This window comes from Herpailurus yagouaroundi, unplaced genomic scaffold (assembly GCF_014898765.1).
Source record: "Herpailurus yagouaroundi ecotype Mexico unplaced genomic scaffold, PumYag 571, whole genome shotgun sequence".
NCBI lineage: Eukaryota > Metazoa > Chordata > Mammalia > Carnivora > Felidae > Herpailurus > Herpailurus yagouaroundi.
The window spans coordinates 46,783-62,295 of record NW_024412788.1 but is presented as its reverse complement, the minus strand read 5'-3'; the positions used below and the strand labels follow the sequence as shown (position 1 = coordinate 62,295).

At 42.4% G+C, this 15,513-nt stretch overlaps 1 protein-coding gene across 1 annotated transcript in view; it reads right to left on the bottom strand.

The window, feature by feature from the left end:
• Window positions 1-400: 400 nt before the first annotated feature.
• Window positions 401-15,513, bottom strand: part of LOC121024024 (probable cation-transporting ATPase 13A4) — a gene marked incomplete at its 5' end in the record, with an annotated part of 55,944 nt that continues 40,831 nt past the window's right edge. The window contains 4 exons of the mRNA XM_040466340.1: window positions 401-3,952; window positions 9,396-9,476; window positions 13,323-13,411; window positions 14,774-14,967. Of these exons, the coding sequence (XP_040322274.1) occupies window positions 3,740-3,952; window positions 9,396-9,476; window positions 13,323-13,411; window positions 14,774-14,967 (577 nt within the window). The remainder of the gene's footprint in view (window positions 3,953-9,395; window positions 9,477-13,322; window positions 13,412-14,773; window positions 14,968-15,513) is intronic.

Sequence of the window (15,513 nt, the reverse complement as noted above, 5' to 3'; positions counted from 1 at the left end):
GTTACCTTGCCTTGATTGCCTTCTTGTTCTTCAATGCTACAAACATTTCATCCAGGAGAAACATGGGAGAGTGACAGAGCAGAGAACTCATTGGCAGAAGTCCTGCGTCTGAACGCAGCTCCAGCTCCTACATGCCCTTGTACAAGTTACTGAGACTTTTGGAGGGTCTGGTACCTCATCAAAAGAAGGAGGATAGTAATTCTTGCCCTGCCTTCCTCTTTAGATTGTCATGAGGCTTAAACTAGAGAATGAGTGCAAAAGTTTTTGTAGACGGTAGTGCCCTGTTACCAAGCGGGGAACAATGGTGTCTACAGCATTAGGAAATGTCTAAAACTTTGTAAAGATGTGATTTTGATTCCACATGCCTGGAGTATTAGCCACAGTGAAAGACTCCACTGCAGAAAGGGAAAAAGGTTGATTTTATAACACAAGAGTTACAGATTATGCTTGCCTCTTTTGCACAGAATGACTTATTACAGCATAAACTAAATACAGGACTCTGAATAAATACTTGCTTTTCTAGTCATTGCATCTGCAAGTGTGCACACGCACCCTTCTATGAGCTCAGAGGATGCAGATGGCACAGACATATTTCCATTCTCAGATCATTACGTGTTTAGTGAGAAGAACCCAGAGCCAGAGTTCCTCTCTGTGGGTCAGAGCTGCGTACCTTGGAGCGAACATACAGGGGACCTTTTAAATGATGTGGATCAGATGACTGTGTTCTTTTCTCCTCCAAGTCCTGGTCAGACAAGCGTATCAGGCGCAGGTACTCTGACCTCAGGTTTGGCACACTCTCCCACATTTTCTTTACTGATTTTTTTCAAGCAGCTCTTTCTATGAAAACACACACATCAGAAGTATGTCCCAGCTGTCAGTTTGGTGGTCAGGACCCATCAGTGGGTACCTGTTTTCTAGAATCTTATCCCCAACCAAAGCCACCTTCCAAGGTACAGAGCAGTCAAGCCCATTTGACTGTGGGACCTCACAGGGCTATAAACCTGTCCTCCCCAGCCCATCTCCCCACAAAAGGCAGGCTGATATTCTATGTGGGCAGTGACAGTAAATGGTTCACATCACAGCATAAGATTGAGACATGTGCATATCAAGTCTGAAAAGGATCTGGCAGGTAATTGAATTCCATTGGAGAGTTGACTTCCACCTCTAATTGGTCTCTGAATATCCCCTTGTATTGCCAATGTCATGGGGCACACACCTCATGGGTCACCAGCTTCCACTGCTGTTTGAGCTGTTGGGGCAGTGGTCTTCGTGTCAGCCTGAAGCCATTCCCACTGTGCCCTTTACACACTGAGCGTGCCACCAGGCACAGGTGGGAGCCTTCTCTCCCACAGGAACCCTTCAAGTATTTGAAAACAACTCTCACATCCCTTGACAATACCCCCCAACCCCATTTTTTCAAGTAAAGCATTTTCTCACTACCTCTCAGTTACAGTTAACTTCAAGTACAGTCTTCAGAATAAGACTCTTTTGACAAAGATTTTAGGGCTGTTTGGCTGGTGAGGAAATGGAGTCTTCCCTCTCTGTTTTCCTGCCGGTCTTGTTGAATCACTGAGGATGGAACTTAGGACCAAGGTAAGAGCAACTCAGAGTCTCAGAAAGACAGACACTCATGGGTTTTAGTTTTGTTTTGTTTTTAACCTGCCTCTAGCCCAAGCTTGGCAGGGTGCCTGGCATTCATTTGAACATTAGGCCCTGGTATTAGCAAAAGGTTGCTTCCTTCCACCTGAAGAATAAGAAACCTATTCTTTGTTTGACTGTGAGAGCACCCCAAACACCCAGCCCTGCTGGAGCTTTGTAATTAGGAGGTATTTGGAAACAACAGAAGGTTTGCTCAGAAGATCTGTGTCTGAGGCCTGGGTCTGCTCTCCTTACTGTGAATCTCAGTTTCCTCACGTGTAAAAGTGGATGATAAGCCTTTCCTTGCCTGAGTCTGAGTGAATCGTGCAATGCAAATGAGACAGGAGAGGTGACAGCACCTGGTAAGGGGATCTTCTAGGTGGGAATGCCCTTGCCCAGGACTAGGTTGTAGACCATCTCCAGCTTGCCCTGTTGAAAAACGAGAAAACTACGAGTTTTAGAAAAAGACATTCAGAGCTACCATATCTCTGCTGTGGCTAACTCTGTAAAAGGAAACATTTCTTTCTGTACCAAGGAAGACAATGATTCTGCAGCCTATTTACATGATTCTTCACACCCTATTTTAAAACCAGAAGCAACAAGATACTTTCATGGCTGAGAAACACTGTGTTTCCAGAATTATCTGCAGCCACAGAGCATCCAGCCATGCTCCAGAATTCAGCCAGGGAAGGGAATGCTTGCAGATGCTACTGATAAGGAGAAAAGCCAGCTTGGGACACACCCCCTGCCCAGAACCTTCACCTAGGATTTGAGGTTTGTAATGAAAATTTTGCTTTTGCTTTAAAATGCTACCTGTGGATGTTTTCCTAAAACTCAGAGTTGTCTGCTGAGCTAACAGAAATCTGGATGTTTTCTATGCTAAATGAATCCGAAATAACAGAATTGTAATAGTGATAAAATAAGGGCAATTTCTGTTTCCTGAAAATCGAAGCCTTTTCAAACTTAAGAAATGTGTAGATTGCATAAGCACTTACATCAATTGATAACATATAATGTTGTGGTACAAGACTAATTTTTCTCAAAAATAATTTCCATTTTGTACTCAGCCCCACAAATTATGTAGTTGGTCCAGCTCGGGTTCCTGGGAGAGAAACTAAAGTAGCATGTATCAAAGAGCATCAAAAATTAAGAATTTCGAGATGGCAGCAGCAAAGCATTAAACCAAATGTGGGGCCCTTCTAAGCATGGGGCCCCAGGTGACTGCACAGGTCATGTGCCCATGAAACCAGCCCTAAACACAGGAGACTGTACTTCCCAGTTCCTTTGCCAAACCCTTGATTAATGAGATGTGAGTAGTGGAAGAGAGGCGTTCCACTTTTTGGGTGAGGCAGTGAAAAGCCTTTGTGCCTTCTCCAGTCTCTTCCTTTCCCAGCATAGTGAACGTGGAGTACTTGTTTTCAGCCGGTGGAGCCAACGGATTGAAGCAGTCACCACTGAGGAGAGCTAGTCTACAGAGTCACCTGGACCACGAAAGAAGCTCTTGTGCGTTAAGCCACTGAGACAAGGGGCTTGTTTGTTACTGAAGCATGAGCTTAGCCCATCCTTCCAAATATGTAGGAGAAGGCCAGAAGCAGAAGAAAATGTCTCAACTCTGAAAGTACTATGCAGGAAAGGAAACCAGACAGTGAGGACTGGTATAATGGCTCTCATGCACTTGTTTTTCCATCAATAAAATAAGAATTCAAAGGTGATCCTTCACATGTTTCATTTCTATGGCTACACATAGTGCTACTTTCTCTCAATTCATTTAAAAAATGTTACCTAAGAAAAGAGATTATATATTCTCCTTGTCCTTTAGCCTCCCAGTCTCTGGGCTGATTGCCATCGTTGGCTCACTCTTGATTCACCAACACCGTCAATACTTTCAGAATCAAGAGGAAGGCACTCTTCTGGGGGCAGTGTTCTGCTCTGTAGAAAGTATTTTATCAGGTAAACTTGAATTTGCAATCGTGATTGGATGGGTTTTTTTATTCCAAAAACTCCAGCTGATTTTGTAAGAGTCCCATTGTTTGAAAATTACTGAAACTGGTCCCTTTTGTCATTGTTTCTATGCTTTATCACCTTAGAGATCACTTTGGCTTCAGAGTTGTTCCTCATTGCTCTCAAACACCGGATTGCTGTAAGACACCCCCCTGCCACACTCTGGCATGTCAGAGTAGGACGTTTGGTTTAGCGGGGGCCAGCTGGGGTCATCTGCCAAGGCCCTCTGCCATATCCGATACTGGCTTTTTGATTGATAGCCAAAACACCTTTTGAATGTTGTCCACAGGGCTCGGTTTTCAATAATGGCCTCCTGCAAAATAAGAGAGTTATTCTTAAAACCAGAGGTTGGCTATGGTCCTCCATAGACCCTACGGAGGAGCTACCACATTAGCTGCTTAGATCCAGCTTGACAAAAAACTTGAGGCCTGTACGAACAAATCCAATGTGGTTTCATGAGGTAGGTCTCAGCCTCTCAAGCTTTTCCACTCAAGGAACTCTTCTGGGAAAAGAGAGAGTTCCCAGTTTTAAGAATCTGGAAACATAGCTTGAAGTAGTCTGCCTCGAGGATGAAATTCCTTTTGAATCTCATATATAAATTAAATTTAAAATCATTCAAATTCTGCAGTCCACCCCATGGAATTACCTTATAGAAAGATGTGGCTTTGGTGTGCCCTGCCATATGACTGCATAGTCCCAAATACAGGTCAATAAATTGGAATATGGGCCACAGTCTTACACCTGGACAGATCTGGATTCAAGTTCCAGCTCTGACATCTACTATGGACAAATCAGTTACCTTATCTGAGCTTCAGTGATTAGAAATAATAATTCCTTCTTTGTGTAACTCTCCTTACAATGTAGGGCAGGGCATGGTATAGATGCCTCCCTTTACCACCTTTATGAATTATTTACTTAACAAATAGCTATGGGGGCATCTGGGTGGCTTAGTCAGTTAAGCCTCCTACTTTGGCTCAGGTCATGATCTCGTGGTTTATGGGTTTGAGCTCTGTGCTGACAGCTCGAAGCCTGGAGCTTGCTTCAGATTCTGTGTCTCTGTCTTTCTCTGCCCCTCCTCCCTCACGCTCTGTCTCCCTCTCCTTCAAAAATAAATAAACATCAAAAAAATTTTTTTAATAAATAAATAAGACAATAAGCTATGTACTGTGGCCCTATTCACTGTGGCCTCTTTCATCTACAAGTATTTCACTACAATGCATTTTTCTAAGATTACAGAAGACATGTCTCTTTGGAAACATTTTGGACTGCCATTTTATTTCATGAGTTAGACTGAGCCTCAAGCAGGTCTCAAGTTATAACATAATACAGAGTGTATAAGAGGTTATTGTGTTATTTTTTCATTTTTATCGTAAGTCATAAAAGTTAACCATCTTAGAAGTTATCTTGAGAAAAACAAAAAATATGAGACGGCCTGCTGTCCCACAGAATGAGAACTCAATTTGGTGTCTATCAGTGGTATCTTTGCTAGACTGGAAGAATCAATTCTATGGGATTCTACAAGGACCTTTGCCAGGGTAGTAGTTTTCCTAAATTCCACCCATCTTTGATATTGGAATCCCATTGCCAATGGAAATAATAGAGAACAGCTAGTCTGAATCTTTCTGTCTCAAAAAATGGATCATCTGTTAGCAGGCTGTTAAAGACCCACACAGCCATCTCAAGAACATCTTGTAAACTTCAGGGCTCACCTAGCCAGACTTGTTATTCTACTTTTTCATTTTGTACTCAGCCCCACAAATTATTACTTTCCCACAGCAAGTTGCTTTTTTGTTTTTTGTTTTGTCCTTCTTAATTAAAAAGAGAACAGTAGTTCTCCATCGAGCTGGAATAGGGCAGGATCATAGGTATCCAATTACTGGTCTTAAAGTCTAACTTACCTCTAGGATATCTTACCAGGTTTTAAACAAAAAAACAAACAAACAAAATGAAACAAAACCAAACACACATACAGACACACACAGAGAGACTTTAGCGCTATAAGACATGCCTTGAGTGTTATCACAATTCTAGAAGTATAATGGCCTGTCTCACTTTGCTGGTCTGGATTGGGAAACTGAAGGACCGAGAAGTAACCTGTTCTGTCACTCTACCTTATAAATTAAATGTAGAACTAGAAACAAAAGGAAACCCTTGAAGAAATATGATTTCTAAAACAAAACAAAACAAAACAAAAAGCATAAAACAAACAAACAAACACTTCACCACACAAGCTCTTCAGATTGGCTACTAAAATAATTCACACATACATACATACATACACACACATATATACACAAACACATAAGTAATAAAAACGAGAAGAATTAAAGCTATCCAGATTAGCTCCTATGCCTTTCAGTTGGAGGTTAGATCATGAGAAAGCAAGGTGAGGATAAGATCCCATTCAAAACCGCTCTAAGATTAGGGATAGTCTTAGTCCTCTCAGCAGATCAGGAAATATTTGGAACTGTGCAACAGAAGGCCAGCCATCCCCCATGCCTGTCCCTTGAAACCTCTCTGGACCATCTTTGTCACAGGCTGGCCACCAATCTTTAGTATCTCCTGTCAGATATACCTAGAGCTATGTGAGGAAAACATCTTGCTGCATCCGTGATAGCCTGGGGTCTTTATCTACTCTGCTCACCTCATAGGGCATGAAATCTTAGTGTCTGTAATTCTCCATTACAACTTCCTTCAACCACAGACTCAAATGGCTTTGGTTTGTTCCTGAATGCCTACTGACAGCAGAAGGGAACTTCGAATAAGTGAAGACTGCCATGCAGGAGCCTGAGGGTGAGAGCTAGGACCCCACAGCATCATTTCTCAGTGTGAAAGCTGCTGGGAACCCCCACTGAACATCTATGCCGGTCTCCATTTCTCAGTGGACTCGAGAAACAAAGGAGAAACTTAATCTTTCATGAGTGTCAAATTATCCTCTCCATCTGCTGGAGGCGAGCAGTGTCACTTCTTAACATTTAATAATTGAACAAAGCTTTACCCAGCTTCTATTAGAATAAAGCAGGGTTTTAGACACTGTAGATACTGAGATGAGTTCTTGCCAGCGCCGTTTACACAATCTACACACAAATAACTGTAGCACTGGTCCTCTTGCTTGCTGTAGACTGTGAGCAGCACCCCTCCATCATCAGGATCTGCCTCGAATTGCACCCTAGGTCATGGCACAGGGTCAACAAATGTTTGTGGAGTGAATGAACAAATGAAAGCCTGCATGACTGATAGATACAAACTAAGAAATGCTAAGTATCACAAGAGATAACATAATGATAATAGTTTATATTTATCAAACATTTACTACATGCTTTTCTGTGTTCACCTTTCATGCTCACAGTAACCCTGTAAGGTTAGGTACCCTTATTATCACGGCGTTTCAGATGAGAAAACGGAGACATAGAGAAGTGGAGTTGCAAGTGCTGCCCAGAGTCAGGCGGCAAGAAAGGATTCCAACCCAGGTGAACTACTTCCGGCTTATGCTTTCTTTTAACTGCAAACATGGTGACATTCTAATGGCTTCCTGCTAGAGGATTATGGGAGACTTTGTTGCTCCATTACCTATAGCACAATCCTTCCAACTTTTTCCTGCCCACCTAAGAGGAAAAAACTCACACACAATCTCAGCAAATCTGTCTAATGTTTGGCATAGATCCACTTTCCCAGAATCCTTTTCTCCTCAGGATGACAATAAGACACAGTTCTGACCAATGAGGCATAAGACGAAGTCTGCAGGTGGCTATAGAAAATGACTTTGTTTCCTTATAAAAGGTTCATACTTAAGGGAAAAAAGGCTTGCTGGTGCCTCTCCTTCCATTTTTTTTTCCTGCATCAAAACACAGATAATGCCCAGCTATGCGGCAGCTATCTGGACACCATAAGCAATACACGCAAACATGAAAGGCCCGTATCTAAATTTTTTTTTCAACTTTTTTTTTTAATTTTTTTTTCAACGTTTATTTATTTTTGGGACAGAGAGAGACAGAGCATGAACGGGAGAGGGGCAGAGAGAGAGGGAGACACAGAATCGGAAACAGGCTCCAGGCTCTGAGCCATCAGCCCAGAGCCCGACGCGGGGCTCGAACCCACGGACCGCGAGATCGTGACCTGGCTGAAGTCGGATGCTTAACCGACTGCGCCACCCAGGCGCCCCGAAAGGCCCGTATCTAAAGATGGGGAGGCAGAAGAGAGAAAGATTGATGATCCCCAATGACACCACTGAGTTGCTGAACCAACTCTATGGCCACTTACTTCGAATCTTCCGGTTAAGTGAGACAATAAATATCTTGACTGTTTAAACCACTGTTACTTGACTCACCCATCCAGGCTTTGGGAAAGATTCATGAAGACGATACTACTACTGCTGTGCCATAGAGGATGGAATAGCATTCCCATAAGGAGATATTGGGGGAAGCCATACCAGGCAGAGGAAATAATGTGATCACTGATAGGGACAAGGTACGAACACAAGATTATCCTTTAAAGGGCAAGGTTCATCCTTCTGCAGCTGGGTATGAGGACACTCATGCGATCCTCTCTTATTAATTTGGTGGCTTTGGAGACCATACGGGTTAGCACGGTACTTCACAGTGTGGTCCCTCCACCAGCAGTATCAGAATCACCTGACAAACACTTGTGCCTATTCTAGACCTTTGAATCGGAAATGCTAGGGGAAGGGCTGGGCAACCTGGGTTTTAATAAACCCTCCAGGTGACTCTGATGCCCACTCAAGTTTGAGAAGCCCTGGATATGCACACAGAGAGAGGCTCTAGTACCTTAATTCTATGTTCTTTTCTGCCACTGGCTCCTGTGTGGTTTTTACCCTGCCTGTTAAGGAAGGTGCTGCAGAGAAGTCAGGTTCCAGGGATTCCCCCCTCACTGGCATAAGGCTGTGTTTGCCACTGGAAACATTGCCACCCAGATTGGGGACAGATGGAATCCGATGCTCACCTCCCCTTTGACACAGATGTCTTTTCTAGGGGTGACCCCTGTTCTCCAGGAGGCTTTGAAGAATGAAGATTTGGTCTAAATAACAGTGCTGAAGGAGGAGAGTGAACCACATAGCCAAAGAAAGGAGACCACAAACTCATTTCACTGAGGAAATGGAGTAAATGGGAGATGAAGAATCAAATCTAAGAAAAGCTCACTATGAATCTTATTTCCCATGTGTAAAGTAAAAGAAATAGACGTTGTTAAGTGAAAGAAGCCAGACATAAAAGGCCACATATTCTATGATTCCCTTTATGTGAACTGTCCTGATAGGTAAATGCGTGGAGACCGAAAGTAAATTAGTGGTTGCCAAGGGGTGAAGAAGGGGGAAGGGGGAATGAGGAACGACTGCTAATGGGTACAGGATTTCTTCTGGGGTGATGAGAATGCTCTGGAATTAGTGGTGATGGTTGCACAACTCAGTGAGCTGCACACTTTTTAAGAAGGCAAATTTTGTAGTATGTGAATCATACGTAATTTCAAAAAAACGAATTGAGTCAGTTCTCTACTTGTGGATTTTAGAAACGAACAGGTCCTTAGACATCATAATCCCATTCTCTCCAGGTCCACCATGTAGACGAGAAAATTAACACCTTGTTTGGAGCTCACTAGAGGAAAGCACCATTGCTCATGTCACCAGGGCAGGGAGCCTCTTGGACTGCTGACTCTTATCCTCTAAGGCTGTTCCTTTTTTCAGACTCCCAAAGAATGCCCCGTCCATCCCTACCCACAGTGATCAGAAGTCGGAGGGCACTTACCTCCACCACAAGGGACACAATGAAGTTGGAGCTGAGCATAATGATGATGTAAACCCTCCACAGAAGAGGAGTGCAGAGAAGCTGGTGGGAGACGGAGAATCACTGTTAGTTTGAAGACAAATAAATGTCAGAAAGCTGTTCACACATTCACAGTGTACATTTTCATAGGTTATAAATCACGTGTGTAATAGACATGCTTACATGTAGACATTACACGTATGCATATTAGAGGCACACACAAAATAACAGAAACTATGATTGCTGCTTTTGTTGTTTTATCTTTCTTTCTTCTCCTTTTTATTTTTTGGTGCCCCTGTAATTTCTCAATTTCCCCAAATCAATTCGATCAAAATTTGACAAATTTGATAAAAGTGTTTTTGTTTGCTTGCGTTGCTCGCTTTTATGAGGGAATACAGGAATGTGGCTCTATTCCCAGGAGGCTCTGATGGTACACAAGTCGAATGTGACAGGGGCAGTGTTGCCCTTGTCTCTCTGGTGCCACATCTCCCCTCAGCTGAGCCCTGCTTTGCAGCCCCGAGCCAGGGCTTTACCCTCAGGGCTGTGTGCACGGCTGCACAGATGGTGCCATGACAAGGGTACTCACCAGTGGGGCAAGTGGAGCTGGATGGGAATGGATGTCTGGCTAGATAAATGAATGGATGGATGGATGAAATGAAACCAAGTGCACACTGCTGTACCCGGCACTGTCTCATATACTGCCTTCTACACTGGGGGGATTATAAACTGGTACAACTCTATGGAGGGCAATGCCATTGAAATTAAAAGTGGAAAACCATTTCCGGGAGTTTATCCTAGAGACAGACTCGTACATGCCTGAAATGGTATATGTATGAAGTTATTTTATTGCAGCTTTGTTTGGAATAGCAAAACATTGGAAGCAATCTAAATGTCTATCAACGGGGGCTGCGTATAAATTATGGTACATATATGTATATTGAAACAATATATTAACATAAAACGAGGAATGAGGAAGCTCTATGTACTGTCGTGGGACAATTACCAAAATACACTGTAACATGAAAGATCGTGGTGCAGAACCGTGTGTGGTCGGGGCAGCCATGGGCATGCCCCATGAGGGTCTCCTGCCAGGAGAGTAAGTAGCAGGTGCTCCAGTGCTACCCTTGGAATCTCCCACCACATCTACCCTGAGCCCACACTCCTCATGAGTTGCTCATAGCTAATACCTGAGGATGGCAGGTCTTCTAATCACACTCATTCTTATAAGATACTAGATACCTGTGATGGGCAACTGTGGCTGGGCTTTCTTAGAACTGCACTGCAATCTGAAACCCTACCCCTCTGGCCCTCCTTCCGTCACTCCTTCATGGGGGTCAGACCTACACCATAAGGTGCCACCCTCCCCTTCTCTTTGGGCTTCCTCGCCTTTTTGCCCCTACAGGCATTTCCTCCATAGCTTGCTCACACGTCTCATCTCATTTTGCCATCTTCAGCTCAGAAGACCTGGACAAATTTAATAGTCTGCTATTTGTGTAAGAATGTGGCAGAATACACATATAAGAAATATATATATGGGGCGCCTGGATGGCTCAGTCGGTTGGGCATCTGACTTCGGCTCAGGTCATGATCTCACGGTCCGTGAGTTCGAGCCTTGCATCAGGCTATGTCTGTCAGTTCAGAGCCTGGAGCCTGCTTCGGATTCTGTGTTTCCCTCTTTCTCTGCCCCTCACCCACTCACGCTCTGTCTCTATCAAAAAATGCATAAACATTTAAAAAAATTAAAAAAAGGAAATATATATATGTGTCTGTGTGTGTGTGTGTAGGCATATGTATAAAATATGTGTATAAAAATAAAAGTGTATAAAATAAAGTGTTGTCATCAGTAGCCTCCAGAGAGGAGACCTGGTAGCAGGGGAAAAAGGATGAGAGGACAGAACTTTTTAACTTTTGAATATTAAACGTTGTGAATGTATCTCTATTTTTTAAAAAAATGCAATTAAAAAAAATTTTTTTTTCAACGTTTATTTATTTTTGGGACAGAGAGAGACAGAGCATGAACGGGGGAGGGGCAGAGAGAGAGGGAGACACAGAATCGGAAACAGGCTCCAGGCTCTGAGCCATCAGCCCAGAGCCTGATGCGGGGCTCGAACTCACGGACCGCGAGATCGTGACCTGGCTGAAGTCGGACGCTTAACCGACTGCGCCACCCAGGCGCCCCAAAAAATGCAATTTTTTAAAATGAGCAATAACTAGGTTACAAAACAGCATGATTCCGTTTAAAGTAAACTGCATAAGTCAGTCAATGGACTTTTATAATATACAAAGTTTCAAAGATGGAAGGATAGAGTGAATACTGTTATAATTTTCTCTGCCTGCATATTCACATTTTCTAGAATGTACCCACAATTTTATGTAATAAGAAGAAAAATAATTATTTTTAGGGTGAGCAATAATTCTCTGCAGACTCCTTGGCAGTCATGTTGGCAATGACCCCACACAGGTCCCCCCAAAACTAAATAGGCTCCCTATTTTGTTGTACCAGAGGAATCAGCCTCTCTGTAAGACTCTTTCCTCTTAAAGAGTGTGACTAAACCCAACATATCTTAACCCTAACTTCTGCAGGATTAAGAAGTTTTAACTCACTTAGAAGTCTAGCAGCCAAAGACTATCTCCATGACTGCTTACTCAAATTCATGAACATATTTAACAATAGTGGCAATTACGCTGTTAACCACAGTGATACAATTATCACAAGGAAAACCGAATGTAGACATGAGTTTGTATGTCACGTGTCAAGAAGGGTTGGTGAAGGTTTTGCTGGTTTGCAATGAACTGTGAGCTTCCAGTGCTCATCTCCATTTAGGAACCTGATCTACAAGGATCAGTCATTTACTGCCCTTACGTGCCATGGGTTATGTTAGGCACTGGTAATATGAAACTGAATAAGATAGGACCTTGGCCTTCATGACACGTGTGTTTGAGTTGGAGAGGTGGGCAGGCAGGCTCACGTAGCACTAAGTAAAAAAAGTCCATTCCCTTTACCATCTCTTCTGTATTCTATTTATTGGTCTAAAGGACATTTGGTAATAATAAACTTCTAATTCAAAAGTATAGGTTAAAGGAATTGACATACACATTTCCCCTAGCTTGTATATGTAAAAATTGTCTCATAGATTTTGACATTTGCCTCAAAATTACACACTCTAAGAGAGTTCATGAGGTAAGTTACGGCTCTTGGCAAACAAGTTTTGCAGACATTAAGTATGAACATACAAACATGTCTTTATTATAGAGATTTTTTTTAAAGATGTAAGTACAGATTTGAGAATTAACAGAAAAAGTGTTACAGGCAAACTGTTTTCAACAGCTTCAAAACAGAAGCACTTAGGGGAAAAATTTTCTTACGCTTGAAACAGTGTATGTATATAGATTTTTCCATTCTTACAGGGATCTTTTAAAAGAAAAATGGTCAATGCTTCTGAAATATTTGAAATCAAGACTAGACAGAATCTTATTTCCTGGCTGGCTTAAATTAAAAAAATACAAATAGGGGCGCCTGGGTGGCGCAGTCGGTTAAGCGTCCGACTTCAGCCAGGTCACGATCTCGCGGTCCGTGAGTTCGAGCCCCGCGTCGGGCTCTGGGCTGACGGCTCAGAGCCTGGAGCCTGCTTCTGATTCTGTGTCTCCCTCTCTCTCTGCCCCTCCCCCGTTCATGCTCTGTCTCTCTCTGTCCCAAAAATAAAAATAAAAACGTTGAAAAAAAGAGGTTAACATACTCTTAAAAAAAAAAACAAAAAACAAATAAATGTAGTATTCTTTTTTAACTCTACTATTCCAAAAGGATAATCAGTGTCACGAGTCCATGTCAATTGCCACCGTGACCTGCTTCTTGCAGTCAGGGTATTATATAACAGTAAACCATCATCATAGCCCAGAGATAAGACTTACATCCAAACGCCTGTATAATTCTGGAATATCAGCAAATAGAATGAATAGACACACACCCAGCTGTATGACCAACACAAGGACAAATATATCTGAGGAAATAAGAACACAAGCTATCATTTAGAGAAATTGGAGTATATACGGAGTTTCACATCTATTGACAGACATATTCTAGATTAACACTGATTAAGCTTACTTGATTCCTACATCCAAACACAGCATAATAAATGGAAAGTACTCATTTCTATGCAATGGGTCTCACCTCCACAATTTCTATGCATGTCCTTGAAGCAGATGGAAATTTTCACATGCATGTTGTAAGTTTCAATTAATAAAAGTGGGAAATATAGAGAGAGCAATTTTGACCTAATGTATTTTCAAACAATGCCTTGAAGACAGTTAAGTCTCCAAGTCCTTTTAATGCAAATCCCCTGCTTCAAATTCTATTCTGGAAAAAAAAGAGGGCTGTAAATAAACAAATATTTAAATTGCAGTAATGTAGAGGTAAGCATTTGACTGCTTTCTCATCCCGAGAAGGAGAAAGGCAAAATAATTTTCTCTAAATAAACTAATTCTTATGAGGACATTGATCCTTCAACTTATGCTTCTAAATTTTCCCAATTAGGGGTGCCTGGGTGGCTCAGTTGTTAAAGCATCCAACTCTTGATTTCGCCTCAGATCACGATTTCATAGTTCATGGGTTCGAGCCCCACATCAGGCTCTGCATTGACAGCATGGAGCCTGCTTGGGATTCTCTCTCTCGCTCTCTCTCTCTGCTCCTCCAGTGCTCATGCTCTTCCTCTCTCTCTCTCTCTCGAAATAAATAAGTAAAGGTAAAAATAATTAACTAAATAATTAATTAATTAAATGTTCCCAATTTGAGAGGTAGGGATGTATACAAATGAATGTTCCACAGGGTAACCAGGTCACCCACTTCTCCTAACACACACCGCACTCCAGTCCAGAATGTAAGGAGGTAGCATGTACTTTGGCCAAGAGCCTCCACAATTACCATAGCCAGGTTCCTTCAGGCTGGACCCCCTCCCAGGCTGCCAACCACACAATGCCATCTTAACCATTGTCTTCATGGCAGGAGACATGTTCCAACTGAGTGTTGTGACACTTCTCTCTCTCCACCTCCTCCCAGATGAATTCCGACAAGTACTGACACGTGAGGAAATAAATGACTCGTCCCAATTTACAGTGGTGCCATGAAAGGACACCTGGAGACAAACTTCCGGTGAAGGAAAGAGGTAGAGGAAGAAGCCCTAGAATTTAATGCAGCTTTGAGGAAAGGAGCAAAGAATGGGCTGCCAAATGTGTTTCTAGAGCCCTGGAGTATAAAGTCAAGGGCTCCAGATAAGCATCAACTCCGCTGCTGCTCCCCGAGTGACCTGGGCATGTGTGTTCCTTCTGATGACCCATCACCTCTGATCTGGTACAACGCTACTCACAATTTTTATATATGGGCTGCCTAAATGGTTTTCCTTTAGAGAAAATAAGAGCCACGATGATACAGTTGATTGTTCCCAAGAACCATATGGTAGTATTTTCGAAGCTTGTGAAGGCACCGTTACTTCCAATTTTTTCTGGAGCGGTGGGAGAAATGGTTAACTTTGAGATGCTTTCATTTTGCACTGTGCAGGCACTAAAAAAGAAACAAAAAAGGTAATGAACGAAGATGACAGGTCTTTATGGAGCACTGGTAACTACAGGATTCCATGCCCTCAGTGCTTTTGTAATTACGTACACTTTGGGAAAGAATATACTGAGAAATAAGGGGAAAGAAACCAACACAGATAGATCTATATTTTGGATAGATGAATAGATAAAAGATAGATAGATGATAGGTAGATAGATAGATAGAGAGACAAGTTATTTATTCAATAATTTGGGTACCCTTCATGTGTAGTAAGGTTATGTGGGAAAAAGATGAGTAAGCCATGAGTTTTTCCTCTTGTGGCTTAAGATCTTTGAATATTGATAAATAGGGTGACCATATAATTTATCATCCAACAGGAGCATATTGGAATGTGAAAGGAAAAGACTAGTAGCATCAGCAAAACCGGTAGTTGCCAGAGGAGACATGCGTGGAAGGGGTGGGAAAAATAGATAAAGGGGATTCAGAGGTCCAAACTTCCAGTTATAAAATGAATGTTATGAGGATGCAAATTACAGCATAGGAGCTGTAATC